The sequence below is a fragment of the Nelumbo lutea genome, chromosome 2 (assembly GCF_056320005.1).
Source record: "Nelumbo lutea isolate HS-2025 chromosome 2, American lotus-T2T, whole genome shotgun sequence".
Taxonomy (NCBI): Eukaryota; Viridiplantae; Streptophyta; class Magnoliopsida; order Proteales; family Nelumbonaceae; genus Nelumbo; species Nelumbo lutea.
The window spans coordinates 53,457,380-53,477,820 of NC_142685.1; the positions used below are offsets into that span (position 1 = coordinate 53,457,380).

Genomic DNA, 20,441 nt, shown 5'->3' on the forward strand with positions numbered 1-20,441 from the left:
TAAATAGTAAGTGTGAATACAAATACGTAGAGTATAAAACGGTCCATATAAATTTACTTCTTTTTTATTGATGTACAAATATGTAGTGTAATGGATGCAAACATGAATTCCAATAAAGCATATGCCTTTTTTTTATCAAAAACCCACTTGAATGCAAATTTACTTATTTTTTATTGATGTACTTTTACATCTTATTATCGATGTAAATATGCATTGGAAAATGTATTTTCTATCATTTGCCAATAGGGGTGAGCAAAAAAAAACCAAAAACATATATGAAAAATCAGTTATCCGAACCAATCGGCTCGGTGTTTTTAAAAAACCAAAGGTACTGGTTTGGTTTTAGTTAACCAATATAGAAAACCGGTGGTTAATCAAACCGACCAATATACATATATTTTTATATATTTTATATATATTTATGTACATTATATATATTATATTTTTATATATTATAAATTAATAAATATGCATTATATAAATGTATATATATTTATAATATATGATATATTATTTATTATTTAAAATATAATATTATATATTTATAATTTTTTATTATATATTTAAATATATTATAAAAATTAAAAAACCAAAAAACGATAGTTAATCGAATCGATTAACCGATTAGTTTCAGTTTAATTTCGGTTACCGGTTTTTCAAAAACTAATAGTACCGATTCAATTACAAAATAAGGCCCACGTTCCATTGCCATAAACACCCCTATTTGTCAATGCATAAATATAATATTATATAATATTGCCAAACACTTAACCGGAATTTATACTCCATTTCCATCTTTTCCAAACGCAGCCTTTGGGCCATTACGCTTCTAATATTGCTTTTAGCCTTTTAAAACATTGATTGGATTTGGGTATGAATTACAAATGTCAAAACTCAAATCCATCCCAAACCCGATTTTGATAAACGGCTCAAATTAGATATTCGGATACCCTAAAATTCTCGTAATATTGCCGCCGTTAGCGGGTTCCGATTAGAGGCCGATTCGTTAGACAATAATGTTTCATGACTTTCATCGTTTCATGTGGTCGCCGTTCGTGAAATTGTGAGACAATGAGAAAGAATTGAAAGACAACAGTAATGTCTTTTCGTAGAATCGAAGTCTGTAATTTGTATAAATTTTCCCGCATTTTAAGCCTTAACCCCGCAGCCAGAGGGCAGAGGCGTCCGTGGCGTAAAACACACTCCTTCCAATACACCGGTGACCAGTGACCAGCCTTCGCGAAACTACTAACAGTAACAAACCTCGGGCATGAACAGCATCGATCCAACGATAATTTAGACGGATGATCTGCTAAAGCTTGTAGGAATCTACTCTAGTTGTCATTGCGAGGGAGATTTAGGGCACACGGCTCTTCAGAAATTCAGATTTTAGTTTTACAGAGGTGATACGGGCGTTTTCCAGATTGGTGTATTGAAACTAGGGCATAGATCGCCGATTTCGGTCGACTTCTATAGTTCTAGAGGCAAATTTGGCTTTATTTCTGAACGGGAGAAGCCTATCTGAACGGAAGTAGAAAATGTCTGTGCAAGAATACTTGGACAAGCACATGCTGTCTAGGAAAATCGAGGACGCCGTCAATGCTGCTGTCAGGGCCAAGGCTCCCGATCCAGTATTGTTTATCGTAAGTTTTTCACCGTTCATCGGTTTTGTTTTCATGTTTATCTGGTCTACTGACCCCTCCTCTCTCCCTCTCTCTCTCTCTCTCTCTCTCTCTCTCTCTCTCTCTCTCTCTCTCTCTCGTGGTAAATTAAAAAATGCAGTCGAATCATATGAAGAAATCCGTTTCTTCTGTGGTTACGAAGATTAAAGCTAGACAGATTCTCGATAGTAGAGGGATTCCTACTGTTGAAGTCGATTTATACACAAACAAAGGGATGTTTCGAGCTGCAGCTCCTAGCGGGAGTTCTACTGGAACGTACGTTAAGTGTTAACTTTCGTTTCTTGCGGAATTTGTTTTATTAAATTTATTTATTCAAAATTCAACTGCTTCTAGAATTTATTATTGCTAAGCACCTGAAAATTTACGCATTCCATTTTTCTTCTAACGATTCAGATGACATGATTCTTCTTAGAAATTTAGAAATTTCTGAGCAGGAGTGCATGAGTTCGAGAAAAGGAAAATGAAAGTAAATACGCTTCTTTTATCTTTTGAAAATAGGGAATAAGAAATCCCTTTGGAATAAATCAACCTATTTCTAGCTAATAGCAACGGTGTTGCACTTGTGGATGATCCATTCATCAACTTGAACATGTTTAAAGAGAAATGAGATTCTGTATTTTCTGTCAAGTGTAAATTAAAGGGTTTTGAATAATCTGCTGTCATGGTGGGTGTTGTTATTGTTCAATCAAAAAACACTAGCTCTAATGTTTCATTCATTAATTCAGATATGAAGCTGTTGAATTACGTGATGGAGACAAGGGAAAATATCATGGAAAAAGTGTTTCTAGAGCAGTTAAGAACATCAATGAGAAGATATCTGAAGCCTTGATTGGTATGGATCCAACACTTCAGACCCAAATTGATCAGGCTATGATAGACTTGGACAAAACTGAAAATAAGGTAAGAGTTCTTTTTCCAAGTTAGGTGTGTGTGCTTAAATATGCATGTATACTTGAGTTTCAGACATATAATGGTTCGACAATAATCTCTCCCCAATCATCCAAAGTCTAATTCATGAATTATGCGGATTATCTATTTTTAAAGTTGATCTAGTTAGAGTCTGGAGAAATGTGTTGGAAATTAGAAGAAGTTCAGGATGAGGGTTAAAAGTGGAGTTTGATCTTCGAAGCTTTCTTAGAAAAAGAAGCAAAATAAGATTACTGATCTTTGTTATATCCCAAACCCAATATGGTCCTGGAAAGGCCAGTAAAGCACAAAGCTGATTGTTGATAATTTAAATAAATCATGATGCATCTTATGGTTGTGCTTTGACCTTTGAGAAGTGCCAAACCACATTTCATAGGAGAGGGCAAATGGGAGTTACATTTAACGCTCACTAGTGGGTTTCCAATAGCTATTTTGCTGGAGGATTTCTAACAGCTATTTTGTTGGTAGGTTTCTAATAGCTATACTGTTGGTGAGTTTCTAACAGCCAGTTTAGTGTAGGGTTCGAACAACTAGTGTTACTTTAAATGCTCCAACAGCAATATTTTACTCTATATAAAGCCATTGTGAGAGAGAATCCTCTCTTGGGTGAGTGATTTCTCAACCTCTTGAATGAGTGAGCCCTCAAATCTAGTTCATTGTTATATAATTAATCTTTTTTTCATATATAAAGTCCCATCCAATTTTCTTCTGTTTTTTTCCTTCCATCTTTTTTCTTGTTTCCTGAAATACACCAGATCAGTTTGTGTTGAAGGAGAGTAGTACCAGTCAAAATGTATCTTTTGGGATGGGTCTGATACACGGAACATATGAAATTCAATTATTTTGTATCTTTCATTTGTATCGGATTGACACAAGCCCATATCAGCCTTGTATTGGGTTGTTTTGGGTCCGACGCAAACCTGATATAGGCTGATACACAGTATGTATCAACCAATACAACTCGAATTTTAGTACTCCCTCTCTTTCTCTAAATTTTGGCATCTTTTCAAATTCAAATTTAATTTCTCTCTCTCAGTTATATCACTTTTAATTAATCCTTTGGATTTGACACCCCTTTAAATGCTAATTTAAATCAATTTCAATTAAGCTTTTGAATTTGACTCACCATTAAAGGCAATATTCAAATTTGAATTTGAATACACCACTGAATTGGCTTGTAAAAAAATCACAAGTAGAAGGGAAGAAGTTTGAACTTTGGCCATTCGTTTGTAATGATCATAAATGCATAATCACACCATACTCTAATTGTTTGTCTTAATAATATGTTTTTTTGTTTGAGAAAAAGATAGCAGAGTTTTATTAATAAATGGGAAAGTACATGAGGAGATGTACTTGCAAAGGGGGAAGCCCCAGGAGATTACACAGGAATCAAACTATCACTATATAAGACATCCAAATGGGCACCTATTTTAGCTAGACCATCTGCAACAGAGTTTAAGTCCCTTGGAATCCCAATCAAATTTACATTTAGCGGTTCCAAAGAGTCTCTAGCTTCCATCAAGAAGTGGTTTTACCTTCACGGGCCACCTTCTTTGTCTCTTAGCCATTTAATGGTGCTTGCTGAATCTCCTGCAATGGTTAAACTTTGAATTCCCAGGGTTCTTACTATTCTGATTCCCGTAAGAGCTGCCAACACTTCCACCTTGGTGGAGTCAGTGACACCTATTGGACCATTAAAAGTCCAGATAACAAAACCCCTTCTGTCTCTTATTATGCCTCCTATGCCAGCTGCTCCTGTATTGCTTGATGCTCTCCTGTCAAAGTTTAGAATCATCCCTCCTTCCCTTCTTATTACTAAACCATGTGAGACAGAAGGGGGATGGATGCCAAGTAAAAGAGAAAAAACTGAGCACTTCTGTTGGGATCATTCACTGAGAGTCCTTTAAATAGATCAGAATTGATGGCCCGAAGGTTACAATGATAAGTGATTTGAGAGACTAGTTCCTTGTGAGTTTTTGTCTTGTTATTAAATAAACAGTTGTTCCTTTCTTCCCAAACACCCACATCACTGCATGTAGGATTGTTTGCCAATAGATTTTACCTCTTTTACTTAATCCTCTGCCTTGCCATTGTTGATTCTTAAGTAATCTTTCTCCTTTTAGTGGATGCTTGTAAATAAATGCTAAAATTTGATTATTAAAATTTATATACTAATAAATATTAACATGAATTATGTTGATTTCCTAATATATATACACTCACACACACACACACACATTTTGGTTCTTCCATTATTTTTCAATGATTGCCAATTATGTCCCGATAGCTCACACTTTATATAAACCATTAAAGTATGGTTTATATGCTTAAATAACTTAGTTAAAGTCATATAAAACTCATATTTATTGTTGTTAATATATTTTTAAGGATTTATTTGGATTTCCTAGTGTATCCATGTGTACGTTGATTTTTCATCCATATCCATGTGTGTCCAAAGCATATCCCGATACGTCTCTTAAAATTGCCTTTCCGATACACCTTGCATTTCTGATGCTTTAAACCTTGGTTTTAGTAGTCAAGTTATAAGGCCTCTAGTGAGATTTTTTAGTTTCTAGTTTGCCTTATAAAAATATTGTTTGGAAAGGTGTGGTAAATTTAAAAAATAACTTAAATAATTTTTTCATTAATTTCTTTACATATGGGAAGAGGAGAATCTTTCTCTTCAATGAATGCTTGACCTGTTTTAGCCTTTTGGGCACATGACCTCCAAATTAGAGGATTTTTGGATATGCTTCTCTTGTTTTTTTGCTTGATTTTTTTTATCAATAATTGGAATTCATTAGATTAAAAGAATTTAGTTACAACACTCTAGAGAGAGATAAACAAGCTTAACTCTCTCCAGGAAGATAACAAAAAAGAAAAAGTTACAAAACAACCCAAAACATTTGATCCCTTCCCACCCCCTGCTTTGTCAAAGCATCAACAAATGCATTTGCTGTTCTCTTGACCCATTAAAACTTGATTTTCTAGTCCTCTAGTTAGCCATTTAATCTCCCTCCTCTCATTAGCAAATTTCCAAAGTCCACTCCTTTCTTGTAGCCAACTTAAGACCAGCTTTGAGTCCCCTTCAATGACTAACTTTTGTATATTCAGTTCCTTAGACTTCCTTATATACCCTCCAGTACTGCACAGACCTTAGCTTTAAGAGAGTCTCCAACCCCAATGGGACCTGAATACAAAGCAAGCACCTTCCCATCCTCATCTCTGAAAAACCCCTCCTACACCTGTTGGACCTAGATTTCCCTCACTACTCCCATCAAACTTTAGCTTTATAAGTCCACTTCCTAGTGGTGACCACATAGGACAAACTAAAGAGCGGGCAGGAGCAGAACTTGCCACCTCTAACCAGCTATTCAGCAACATATCCATAGAAATATCAACAAACAGGTCCAAGGATTTCAGCAAATGTACCACCCTCACTGTTACTACTTTAAGAAGGCTTTCTTTACTTCTTTCAACTTCAAAAAAAATTATGGTGTTCCTTTCCTCCCAAAGAGTCCAGCAAACAACAGCCCTCAAACATCTCCACATTATCCTTCCACTTTTGTTTGGCCAACCAAAGAACGAGGGGCTAAACAAACTTTGAATGTTTGGCAGTGAGGTCCACTTGCAACCAAAAGAGGAAAGAAACCATTCCCAAAGATCAGCAACAAAGGGGCAAGAAACTAATAAGTGGTAGGAGCTTTCACCATTAGCCTTGCAAAGAATGCACCAATTCGGAGACAAGCACCAAAAAGGCCTTTTTCTTTGAAGTATGTCACAAGTATTACATCTTCCAAGGAAGGCTTCCCAACAAAAGGCTCCAATCTTTGGAGCACCAATTTATCTTGTTTTGTTCATGAACGCCTTCTAGCACCAATTTATCATTTAGGTTTCCTTCTCTTTCATATGTCATTATGGCACATTGTGAATTACATGGCATTCCTATGTGAGATTCTTAAGCTTTACTACGAAGAGGTAAGTTTTAGCTATACATTAAAGGTGGATTGAATATCTTTAGCCAATTAGCCTTGTCCATCTGTTATCATTCAAGATTTTTTTTATTGAACTTGTTGGAATTTTGGCTTCCATCGGGGTTTGAGGGATGCTGAACTTGGTGATGTTTCTCAACTTCTTTTGATTCTTGATAATGTTTGTTTGGATCCTTACAGTTAGACAAGAGGATTTGGTCCCCCACCCAAAAGGTTCCTTTTCTTGTGCCTCCTTTGTGAAAGCTCTTTGTTCTTCCTCCCCTCAATCGTTTTTTTTTTTTTTTTTTTTTTTCAGTAAAGGAGCTTTGGGCTAAGCTTGTTCCCCCCAAATTTATCTTGTTTTGTTGGGAAGTGTTTTATGGGAAAATCAATACTCTAGACTGCCTACAAAAGAAGAAGCCTTTTATGTGCTTGTCCCCTAGCTGGTGTGTTCTTTGCAAAGCTAATGGTGAGGATTGTTTCCACTTACTAATTTACCCACTGATATAAGTTTGCTTTTCAACCTGTTGGTCTTTGTATGGCCCACAAAAAGAGGGAGGATTATGTGGAAATGTATTAGAGCAGCTGCACTTTGGACAATTTGGGAAGGAAAGAAATGCAAGAATTTTTCAAGAAAAGGAACAAAGTCTCTTGGATATCAAAGAGTGCATCTTAACAAGGACAATTCATTGGTTGAGAACTTCAGAATCTTTCCATTTGTTCTCCTTTGATGACTTTAGAAGGAATTGGATAGAGGTGGCTAATAGTTCCCTCAAGAGGGTAAGGACTTCTATAGTATGGACTCCGCCATCGGAAGATTGTGTAAAACTGAATTTTGATGGAAGCAGTCAAGGCAATCCTTGCCCATCAGGTATAGGAGGGGTTTCGAGAGATAAGGATGGCAATATCTTAGCCTTGTACTCGGGCCCAGTGAGAATAGGAGACTCAAATAGGGTTGAGTTGTTGGCAGCTTTACAAGGTATTCAGATTGCTAATCAACTTGGTGTTGAGAACCTTCAAATTGAAGGAGACTTCAAGATTGTTGTAGGTTGGTTAGCAGATCCGAGCTCAGTCATTTGGTGCTACAAGAACCTCTCAAAGAAGGCTAGCTGGTTATTAAGAAACATGAATGTTAGAATACAGTGGGTTGGCAGGTCTGCAAATGCTACCTTGTAATCTTGATCTATAGTGCTATGTAGTTTTCACTTTTTAAGGGAGGTCACACCTCGTGTCTCTCAGCGGGATGCTTGTAACAGTTCTCATATTTTCTTAATAAAGTTACTCTTCAATTATCAAAAAAAAAAATGTTGGTAAGAATAGCTCACCATTCAGGGATAGCTCTTAATGTATGGAACTGTGAACTTATGAACATCTTACTTGGAAATTGGAATATAATCTTTGATATGCCGTTTTTCTCATTTTCCAGGCTGAACTTGGAAGTAATGCCATATTAGCTGTTTCAATTGCTGCTTGCAAAGCTGGTGCTGCTGAAAAGGAGGTAATGCCATATTAGCTCTCTCTCTCTTTCTCACACACAAACACACATGCATGTGATTCTGTTGGCTCTTATTTCAGTGCTTATGTGTTTTTAATGTTTCTTTCTTTCTTTTTTCAGATCCCCCTTTACAAACATATTGCTGATCTTTCTGGTAAAACAGGCCTGGTTCTTCCTGTCCCTGCCTTCACTGTTATTAGTGGTGGAAAGCATGCTGGGAATAATCTGGCTGCCCAAGTATGCCCTATCTAGATCCAGGTTATAAATCTAAATGGTTGGTTAATATTTGGTATAGAATTTATATCTGGGATCCTAGCATTTTGAACAAAATTGCCGAGGTTTATTTCATCAGGAAATGAAAAAAAAAATTCAATACTCAGTAAAAGTGTAAACTGAATTTCACTGAACAATTGAAATAACTTTGAGCTTTGGTGGTTCATCAGCAAAGCAGAGTTTATGGTTTAAATCATAGTTTTTCTCTTTGTTCTTAGGATTGACACTGCAAAATATCCCTCTTCCCTTTTGATATTCAAATGCAATAATCAGATGGGCCAGATGTTTTGGAAGAGAGCTGTGGAGCTGAATGTTGTTGCCATTGATCTGGCTAGGTGGTGGTCTCAACTGGGAAACCATTATAGTGAGTCTTCATTGGCATAGGAGGTTCTAAAAATGTGTGCTTTATACATCCTTTGATGGATTCGTGCTTTTTAGTTTTTATGCCCATCTCATACATATTTTCACAGAATTCCCCAGGCTTTTTAACTTCTTTGATGGTATTCACTTAGAAGATAAAAAGAACTTCAGTGAAGTAAAGGGTTCCTTCCTAGAGTTGGACATTTATATGTCCCCTGTGGCCCTGCCTTAATTAATAGGTCTTGTAAACTGCATAAAAGGTTAGCCCTACTATCAAAGGATCCTTGTACTCTCACTCGCTGATGCTCCAAGAACCCCCATTTGCTAATGGTGTTCATCCATTCTTCTTAATACAAGACATTTTTTAAAAGATAATGAACATTAATTAAAATCATAAGATCATTTTTTTTAAATATAGATTAAGAATTTAAGACCCTAGCATAGGCTTGTTTGGGCTTGGTAGGATGCAAGATGTTTAACATCACATTAGGTATTTGAGGTTATGCAATTGGGAAAGAAATAAAAAGATTGAAAATTTTACATGCTTGAATTGTTGAGTGCTTCAATATGTTTTATATGTTATGTTTGATTTTATTTTTGCATCTTCACTTTGAATATGTTTTATGTATTTTAATTTGAGCTAATTGGCTTTCTTAAAACATTTAATTTAACATTAAAGTTTGAATTTTTACTTAATGCTATTTTTAATATTTTTTGCATGTTTTTGCATTTTTTGAAAATTTAAAAATTTTTAGCATTGCTTGAAAATGGCGTGTGCCTCGCCTTGCGCCTTGGGTGCAAAAAACCCTTTGCACTTTTTTGCGCTGTGTGCTTTTAAAACACTGTGCTTGATCCCTTTTGTTCTTTTCTGAATGAGGATGATATCTGGATGATTGTATTTCTCTGTGTATATGATTGGTGTTGAGAAGGCAAAAGAACTGGGTATTAGTAGGTTGATTATTGAGGGAGATTCTAAAACTGTGGTTAAGTGGCTGGTTAAAGGGGAGGGGGTGGCATGGCACTTGAGGAATGAATTCAGAAAATTCAAATGACTGTCACTGGACATGTTAATCCAAGTGAAATGGGTGAGGAGGGCTGCTAATAGCTTGATAGATAGCTTAGCCAAGCAAGGGATAATAGAACCAAGGTTCAAAATATCGATACGCCCGATACGCCGGTATTGGCGTATCAGGCGAATTGATACAGCTTTTCGTGCTTTTTTTTTTTTTTTTTTCGCAACTGGTTCAGGGGAGCCGGTTTAGGCCTCCTCCACACCCTGAACCGGTCAGACCCCCAATACACCCACTGTAGGGGCATATAGGAGGGGTCCCGGAATGATAGGTATCGGCCGATACATGTCGATACTTTGAACCTTGAATAAAGCACACATGTTTAGGGCTCAAATGCAGTACTGATTTGGGACAGCTTCTATAGCTGGTTCCTTTCACAACTTCATGTTGTAATCATGTTTCTCTCATAATTAATGAAAATTTTTCTGTGTTGCTGATCAAAAAAAAAAAAAAGATTGGTGTTTTCCCATCTTATCTAGTTAATCTCCATGTTTCAAATTGTCATATATTTATGGCAAAAATATTCATAGATTAAGATAGCATGCTAAGTAAAGGCAAATTGTAGCTGAGAAATTGAATTTCTTTGGGCTTTTCTTATGATACTTGCTTTTGGTTTTTGGAGATTTTGTTACACATTATGACACTTCAACTAGAATACAATTGACAATCAAAATGAATCAGGAAATAATGATTCTTCCTGTTGGGGCAAACACATTTAAGGAGGCAATGCAAATGGGCTCTGAGACATATCACCACCTAAAGGTATCTGCACATGCTAAACACCCTCCTTTTGCTTTTATTAACTTCTCTTATTTTGTCATGGTAGCAACTAGTTCAAATGGTAAAAATGATAATCTTCTAGGCTGTTGCTGTGGTGAAATGCAACTGAATCTAGCTTTTTGGCTCCAGATAAATCAATAGAAAGTATACAAGTGTAGCACATGTAGAAAATTTTTGTTTTAAATTCTGATTGCATAAAAAGCCTCTATGAAGTATTTATATTGAAATCCTCTTCGTGATTCATCTGTCACTTCTGAAAGTCATTCCATGATGAAACGTTCATATTAGAGTTTATGTGCTAATAGATCTTTTGTCAGTTGATTGTACAAGTGATTAGCTGACAACTATAAATTTTTCATAAGCATTTCTCAACGATTTTATCTTGTTTAGATTCTTGCCTGATGACTACAATAATGGTCAATATTGGATGGTTATGATCTTTGGTCTGGGTTGAGTTATAGCCTAAGTTTATGATATGTTTCCAGTTGCCATGTATTTTTGTGTTAGTGACTTTTTATCTGGTAATTAATAATGCAACCTTATTGTGGTACCTCATGATTATGTTGCATGCTCCTTTGCTCATTCAATGATTTAATCTCTAGTTAAAATGGACAGGCCATTATTACTGAAAAATATGGCATATCTGGATGCAATGTTGGTGAAGATGGTGGATTTGCTCCCAATATCTCCAGGCAAGTTTTTCTCCCCTTTATGTAATGTTCCTTTTATGTTAAATTAACGGAGAGGGCCTAGACCAAAAAGATTTTGGATTGGAGCAGTGAATGAAGACTCAATGACCTATCACTTTGTCTTGTGTTGCTCAATAATTGGACACTTGAAAAGGTGTAAATTGGTGTCTGTTGGTTAAATATATTCAAGCTCTATGGTGGATTTACCCCAATACTTATGAAGAAATCTCAGCTTTTTGAAGAGTCTCTCTCTCTCTCTCTCTAGCTTTCTAGCTGAGCCCAAATAGTTGGGATTAAGGCTGAGTCAAGTTGAATTGAGCTGACTTTGTTCCAGTTTGCAGTTTTAGAGAAGGTTTGGATCTTGTTAAGGAAGCAATTGACCGAACAGGATACAATGATAAGATCAAGATAGCAATGGATGTTGCTGCAACTAATTTCTGCTTAGGTGATGATAATACCTACCTTTCCAACAGTCTTGCAACTATATAATTGTGGAAAACATGGCCCGCAAACTAGGCTCATTGTAATATCATTATATGATTGATATTTGTAGCTATATAACTTCAGAAATATCGAAATATCAAATGACCTGTTATATATTCCAACTTTTTAAATAACTTGGCCTATTTCTTGATTTAGGGACAAAATATGATTTGGACTTCAAATCCCCAGACAAGTCAGGGCAGAATTTTAAGACAGGGGAGGATATGATTGAGATGTACGCACGACTCTGTAAAGGTGCAAAATGCCAAGTATCTCCTGATAGTTGTTTTTTCCATCTTTTATCTCATCAATATGTTCAATAGGCTAAAACAGCTTTTTATGTCTTGGGATTTCTATTAGAATATCCAATTGTATCAATTGAGCAGCCATTTGACAAGGAGGATTGGGAGCACACCAAGAAATTATCCAGACTTGGGATTTGCCAGGTCTGTTATGTATTTCTTTTTGAGGAATATTTTTACTAGACCATCCACATCATTGATCTCTACCCAGATTCTCTCTTCTTAGGGCATGGGGTGCCATATGGAGATGGGTATATAGGAGTTGGACTTACTACTCAACAGCTACATGATGCTTACAATAAATAAGCAGATATAGTGGCCCCAAGAACTTTGCTTTGTTTCATTCTCTTTGGTTTTGTGTGTGTGTGTGTGTTCGGGGGGGGGGGGGGGGGTTGATCATCTGATAATACAAGGTTTTCTTAAGACTGCACAATTTTGCAGGTTGTGGGAGATGACTTGCTGATGTCAAATCCAAAGCGTATTGAGAGAGCAATTAACGAATCCACCTGCAATGCCCTTCTTCTCAAGGTATTCATTTATTCTACATATGGCTATTTAAGGCCTATTTTTATGAGGTTTTCTGTTCTGCAATGCAGGCTTTGTTGCCTGTATAGTTTGAAGTGAAGTGAAAGTGTTTCTCTGCCAATGTGTAGATCTGTCAGTGGCTCTTGCAGTGCATCTCACTAGAGAACTTCCGGATTTGTTACTCATCTAAATCCTTCATGGCTTCATCACATCTTCCCCATACCCTGCTTCATTTAAATAGAAACCCTTGGATTTATTTTTTTATTTTCAAATAGAAATACTCAAAAAATTAAAATACTAAAAGGGTTTTTTTGGTTAACGGTAAAAGAATAAAAGATGGCTCTTATTGCCATGTGACAGTGTAAAATAGAAAACCACACATAGTTGGGCAGAGTTAGCTCAAATCAACCCAAAGAAAGGTCAGGTTTGGATTAGGGTTAAAAAATGCCAACTGAATATTAAAATCTAGTTGTGATAGGGTTGACGTCTTGGGCATCCTGATCCAAGCCATACCCGATGTATCTATTCACTTAGCCAATTATTTTAATTTTGAAGGCCATAGTTTTTAACTGCTCGAGTTGGGTTAGGGTTGACTGAAACCAACCTAGCTGGCATGTAAGTTACCAAAAAACAATAAATTTATCTGGCATGAATAATGATCTTGTTAAGGAGTATCGTTAGCGCTGTTGTCTAAAGAGAGAAGTCTATTATGTATGACTGAAAATCTTATAGTCATACAGATTTAACCTGTTGGTTGTACTTCTCATTATTTTGGTGGGCAATATACAGGTGGATCAGATTGGAACTGTGACCGAAGTCATCGAAGCTGTGAAGCTGGCAAAGGATGCCAACTGGGGAGTCGTTACATCCCATAGATGTGGAGAAACTGAAGATTCATTCATAGCTGATTTAGCAGTTGGCCTGGCCACTGGTCAGATCAAGGCAGGTGCACCTTGCCGGGGAGAGCGACTTGTGAAGTACAACCAGGTTGACTTTTCACTTGATAGACTCGTGTTTGCAATACTACCATTTTAGTTTATTGGTTCTTTTGTCCTAAGTAGAGGCTACTTTGTAAAGGCATCAAACCACTGAAAGTTGACTTCTTTAATCGTATTCACAATTTTTCTGGCATCTAAGTATACTTGTTTGCCAAAGAATTAAAAAAAAAAAAAACTAGGTTCATCATTTTGATATAAATAATATAAAGCACCGCAAGTTACATCCATGGGATGAGAAACCATTAGATATGCTGTGCTTTGGCTGCCACATCTGCAGACGTGAAATCTCACATTTTTTCTGTAACAAATTATAATTTGTCCTGATCATGTCTTCATAAATGACGTGTATTTTTTAGAGAAATTGATGACAAGTATTAAGGGCTTGCAATATTAGCTACCTTAGTGGGGTTGCACATTTCCCTATCTTGTCTCAATATACTTCCAATATACAAGTCATGATCGCTTAGGCACTTTTGCCACACTGTTAAATTTCTTGAACTGAACTCAGAAAATGACAAGGATACAAACTAAAAGCTGTATTTTTGTGTGCAGTTGCTTCGAATTGAAGAAGAGCTTGGAGAGCTAGCAGTTTATGCCGGTCCCGACTGGAGGTTGCCATGATCTTTCTTCCAAAGTTTTTTGCAGTTCTTCATCTGAGAGAGACTTCGAGCAACTTAGTGCGACAGCATACTCAGCACAAACTTTCAGCGTTTCTGGTGTTAAACGGTAATCATGTTTCCTATGTAACAGAAGGTGGTTACAAGGGGGATTGAAATGTTCTTTTTTTTTCTATAACTTATTCCGATGGTTGGGGTGAGTTTTTCCTTTTCTGGAAAGATGAAAGTTTTTATCTTGTTTAAAGACATCCAATGTGCGGACTGCTTTCCCCATTTCGTGGTTAAAAGTCATTTTATGGTATCAATTGGGATGTTTGCAGCTCATATGGCTGCTTGCAGGGGACATTTTGAGAATGGGGAGTCTTTTGGCCCCCCTCCTAAATGGATGGTCAATTGTCTTAAACAAAGATAGTGATAGTCGTAGGTGTGAGATGAACTCGGGTAGTTAGTGGTTTACTAGTTGGCTTTTCTGTTTTCTGTTTGTTTCTTTGTTTATCTTTGTTATGTTGGACTGGACATTTGCTCTTTCTGTTTGGTTTAATGATATATATTTTTTCACAAAGAAAAAAGGAACGCTATTAGTTAGATGATCGATCTCCACGGTGGTAGAATCAAGGTGTCGTAAGTTGTAGGCTCGTAGTCATAGCCCATAGGTGTTGTGGGGAAAGGATGATGGTAGACAATAAGTGCCTTTTTGGGAGTGCTTTCATGCAGAGGCTGGAAGCTGTTAAGTGATGTTTGGTAAAAAAACCGGAAGCCAAAAATAGGCTTACATAAGCTGAAAATCGACTTTCAGGTTAAGCTATCTAAGGTAGATTTTCCAATGCTGCTCGGTCAGCTTAGAAGCCTTCCTTCCCAAATGAACGTTGATTGAGCCCTGTTGACTGAGTTGCTTTGAAAAAGCTATTAAAACTAATGTCACTGGAAAGTCCATTTATCAGGTGAGGTCTTTCTAGATTTTTCACCAAACAGACTTTGTCTTCTATGTGGGGCCGGGGCCTATAAAAGCCTCCTGAATAGTCACTTAACGTCTGTTGGGCTTTTGGCTCCTTTCGATTGAGGGAATGAAACGTATGATTGATGGAGCGTTTGATCAATCTACTTTGATGGACCCACAGACCAACTGGACATAGGGTCCAGATTCCTTCCGATCCAAATCATCCAATTTTAAACTGTGTTTAGTTGGCCAAAAAAATCTAAACGGCGCTTGATCGAAAAACATTATAATAAAATGCACATTTCAGATTTCTGCATCCTCGTGAGAAAAGTCAAAAAAAATTAGGGAAAATTTTACTTCAGTACCTTGAAGGGGTAGTGTCAAGTTGGTCCCTGTCATTAACTTACTATTAATTATCATCTATTGAAAATATCAAAACTAGAAGATATTGTTCATTGTCTTCTATCTTGCGACTGAATGGTTATTTTTAAAGAAAAATGAGAAAAAACATGAAATATGATAGAGGGAAACAATAACTGGAAACAAAGAAATAATTAGATAAGAATATGTTTTAGATTTAAAGTTAGAAGACATTGACTTTATTAGTCTAGAATCTCAAACACTTTAATCGATTCAGTCTCAAAGTAGAAGATAATGAACAGTGTCTTCTTTTGAAGGATAGTTTTGACATTTTTAATAAATAATTGATAATCGGTTAATGGCAGGAACCAACTTAACACTTTTTAAAAATTTAAATACTGTAATAATACGTTTGAAAATTCAAATACTAACTTGACACTACCCTAAAGTTCAGAATACTAAAATGAACCACTTAGAGAGCACTCCGCCAAATATTGACCTGAGCAAGGAATCTAGATCATCATCAGTTATAAGACTTTTCTGCCACTCGGTGGCTTGTAAATTGTTACGACATGGTTTTAAGTTATAATAAAGACTGATCATAGGAGTGGGGCAGATCGAATGGTTGGAACTTAGAAGTTAACACCATTTGATGGGAATCAGCTGGTTTGGCTACTTGGGTTGTTAGGACCCATGTGCTGATTAAGTAAACTGGGTTCTTCCCCCCTTCTGTGCATGTTCGGCCGATGCCAACTATGACTTCGACTATCTCTTTTCTTCGTTTTGTTTTATCGTTGACGACTTGCTTAAGAATTGGAGGTAGGCAGGCTGCGCCTAACCATGACAGACCACGTTCCAAATATTCAAACATCTATTATATAAATAAAATTCATATCATACATAGAATATATTGTTTTTTATTCTGATTAGAATTTAAAAACAAATAAACATAAAATACGAGAAATTGAAAGTTAAAATCTTTTATTATATTCACCTACTCTCCTGTGATTAATACGAAGGGTTATCATTTAAAATCTTAATTTTGCATATACTTGTATTCTACATATTTGTATTTGTATTCTTTCCAAAATTGAAATTAGAAGGAATACAAATATAAATATGTACAATATAAATACATATAAAACAATACAAAATATAAGGTTTTGCATTCTATATATTTATATTTGTACTCCTTCCAAATGGAAATAAATTTAGAAGGAATACAAATACAAATATATATAGTACAAATTTATAAAATGACAGTAAATACAAACATGATATCAAAATTTGCATACAAAAAATGGAGGTAAGCTTTTGCACTCAAAGTATGGTCAATGTGAAAAAAGGTAGATTCCAGTCTTGAAATTCACGTTTCTAGCAATAATAATTAAGAATAGTTTGGCAAGAATACACATTCTTCATTGCAAACAAGGTTAAAAATATTGATACGTATCGGCTCGTATCAACCAGTATGTATCGTATCGGGAGCTTCCCAATACGCCCCTACAGGGGGTGTATCGGAGTTTTGACTGGTTCAGAGGGTGGACGGACTTAAACCGGATCCTCTGAACCAGATTTAAAAAAAAAAAAAAAAAACTACTGATGCTGCCTGATACACCTCTATCAGCATATTGGGTGTATCGATATTTTGAACCTTGAGTGCAAAGGTAAAACAAACATGCATTTTTCTGAATCCTACATATTTATATTTGTACTGAACACTTTTATATTTACACTCATCCAAATGGAGCCTAAGGTTCTAATCTACAACCTCGTAAGTGGACTTGTGGTTGTGGATTTCTAAAAAGTAGGTCCTTTTTTCTTCTTTAGAAAGAAATATACTAATACACTGAATGTTGTCAAAACAACGAATTCAAATCTGCCCCTCACAGAATGTGCCACAAAAACGTCTTACAACACATCCCAATCGCGTATTAGGAGCATCTCCCAATGACAAATAGGAGAGATATTCTCAATGCACACTGAGATGTGCATGTGGGGCGTTCTTGGGATGCATTCTGCAGGGGCCGAACGTGAACTCCAAAACGACTGGATTGAACGGGTAGAAGTGCCACACAAAAGAAACCAACTTAAACCCGGAAAATAAGCTCAGTTGATAGATTTGGATTGGAGTCTAAACTCTTAACCATTTCTAGTCTGCAGCTTTTGGCAGATGGACTTACTTGAAAATGAAAAAGAAGAAATGCCATCTGATATATAAGTTAGCACATGCAGGGCATTTCTGAAAAGTAGAGGCGAAAAAATGCCACAATCTAGCATAGGCGAAGTGCCTTGGGGGATTAATAGCGTGAATTAGTAAACTTAGGCTCAGTTTGGAACCAAATTAACGTTTTAGGTGAGTAGATTAATGCCCTACTTTGGGAATCTATAAATAAATATGCAAATGCAAGTTGAGTAGATTAATTGCGCATCAAGAGAGCTTCCTTTTATAACAACCTCAACAACAATAAATTGATGCATTGCAATCAAAGAGGCGGAAAGAATGAATTCCACCAAAACCATTAAAAATAGTAATTTAAAAATGTCAATGACATATCATTTTGTTCTTAACTTCAGTTATACAATTCCAAGTTGGAACCTTTTGAACATTTAAGGCTATGTTTGATTTGAAGGAAAAAGGTAGGGAAAGGAAGGAAAAAGCAGGAAAATTTATACAATATTTGTAAAAGCTTCACTTCCTTTTCCTATTTTTTCTTTCGAACCAAACACAGCCTAATTATTATACAAAAGAGAATTCAATTAAACGTGGGATAAAGGACCAGTGGTTTTTTAGTACGGGTGATGCAGCTTTAATATTATAGGGGCCACCATACGCTAAATATAATTAGTGGGTTAATATGGTTAATGAAATATGCATATAAGTCCATTGTTATACAACATGGAGAATTTACCTTTTATAATTTAAATTTATATCTCAATATATCAGAAATTAGTAACAATCAATTAGACATTCATTGTGGTTCTTCTTTTGTTTTGCTTTACTGTCCTCATACTCATTAATGTAACCTAAAAATGGCAAATCGAATCAGCATTCCTCTGCAAGTTAAATCCTTTTTCAGCCCTCTCCTTTAATGAGGTTCACAACTTAGAAAGATGGATTCATCATTCACCTTATAAAAACTGCCAACATATTAGGTACGTCCTTGTACCAACAACAGTTAATTATCCATTCTAAAGCTAGGCCCATTTTAGTTTCATTTTAAGGTCTTACCCAATTCTATCCTCCCCCCCCCCCCCCCCCCCCCAAAAAAAAAAAAATAATAAAATAAAAAAAAAAATCTTACCCTAAAAAGTTTATTTAATTTTTGGGTCATTTCCTACTAGAGCATCCCTTCTACTTTCAAGTATTTATTTAAACCTACCTATAGTTTTCATTTATTAAAATAAAACTCCCATATAGTTTGCACCTATTTACCTAGTCTACATTTCATTAAGAAATACTTATTTTTCCATTTGAATATAATAACATGACCATCCAAAGTGAGTGAACATAGGCTCATGATTGTTTTATTCTAAAAGTAATCTTTAACACTTTTTCATACAAAATAAAATAAAATTGACCAAATAGAACCAATATAATGGTTGTTCATGTCTTATTAGGGTGTTTTCATTTTTATTTTCTCTTAATTAAATTTATTTAAATAGACATTATGGTCAAAACCAAAACTGTTATTTTTCACTATCTAATGAAAGATTAATTAAGTAAATCAATTATAAAATATAGAGGTCTTTTAATAATTATAAATTCATAAAACTACAGGGGTGTTTTAGTAAAAAAATCTTACCAAATAAAATATTAAGGACAATTGTCAAAAACTCACCACAACTTTTCAAAATGTCTAAAACTCACCATGTCACTAACTTGACATTAAACAGACTAACGGGTGTTAATATATTATTATTTTAACCTTCATAGAAAAATATAAAATATATACATATACTTTAATATTTAGATATGAAAAAAAGAAAAAAATAGAAGGGAATTTTATAGATTGTAAAAAATATATAAAATTATAGAAATTGCAAAAAAATATATAAAATTATAGAAATTGCAAAAAATATATAAAGTTATAGAAATTGCACACAAAATAAAAAATTATTTTCAAATTATAAAAATTATAGAAATTGAAAAACAAAATCAGAAAACAAAAATTGTAGAAAAAACACCAAAAATTATAGAAAAACACAGAAATTGCAAATAAATAACAAAAAAAATACAGGGAATTTTATAGATTGTAGAAAATAGAAAATTAAAAAAAAAAACAGAAATTATAAAAAAAAAAACATTAGAAATTATAACAAAACACTAAAATGTAAAAAAAAAAATAAGTTTTAGACATTTTAAAAAGTTATAATGAATTTAAAAAAATTGCTAAAAATTCATGATGAATTTTAAACAATTTTTTAAATATTAATTCTTTTAATTTTGGGAAGTGATTTGGACACATCGATCCAGCGAAACCTTGAATTATTATTTCGGTTGGTCGATAACCAACCGTTATCTGTTCCAAACCCAAACCCAGGGACTCTTTGGCATGGCAATGACAACCAACGTTCATTCCTAATTGGGAAGTCGGGCTGTCGGTGAGAGGATCCGACACAGAGACGATCACCTGCTCCTGATAACATCTTAACATCCTTCGAGATAGGGAAAGAAAATCTTCCAATCCATCCGTCGGGTCGGGTCCCACCGAGACCGAGCACAGACTAAACATCCAGTCCGACGTCCTGATGCTCAATTGGGACCCACATGGAGGAAATCAGGAAACCGTCTTAGTAGGCCCCACGAAATAGTGGGTAAGTGGACCCCACATTGTGTTGAGCCATGTCGTTGGCATGGCATGAGACTATGAGAGAGCTGGTGTGGTGCCTGCTTACCGGTACATTCCCATATAAGTAATCTGATTATTATCAGGCCGTGCTTCTCGTTTTTCCAATTTCATAAAATGAT

At 35.4% G+C, this 20,441-nt stretch overlaps 1 protein-coding gene across 1 annotated transcript; it reads left to right on the top strand.

The window, feature by feature from the left end:
* The first annotated feature begins 808 nt into the window (after positions 1 to 808).
* Positions 809 to 14,477, top strand: ENOC (cytosolic enolase). Its single transcript, XM_088970884.1, has 13 exons — positions 809 to 1,643; positions 1,783 to 1,937; positions 2,408 to 2,582; positions 8,007 to 8,078; positions 8,196 to 8,312; positions 10,460 to 10,540; positions 11,174 to 11,250; positions 11,589 to 11,692; positions 11,887 to 11,985; positions 12,091 to 12,176; positions 12,474 to 12,560; positions 13,347 to 13,544; positions 14,108 to 14,477. Exons 1-13 carry the CDS (start codon positions 1,539 to 1,541, stop codon positions 14,174 to 14,176), a joined length of 1,425 nt encoding a protein of 474 aa, XP_088827010.1. The 5' UTR covers positions 809 to 1,538; the 3' UTR covers positions 14,177 to 14,477.
* The last annotated feature ends 5,964 nt before the right edge of the window (positions 14,478 to 20,441 follow it).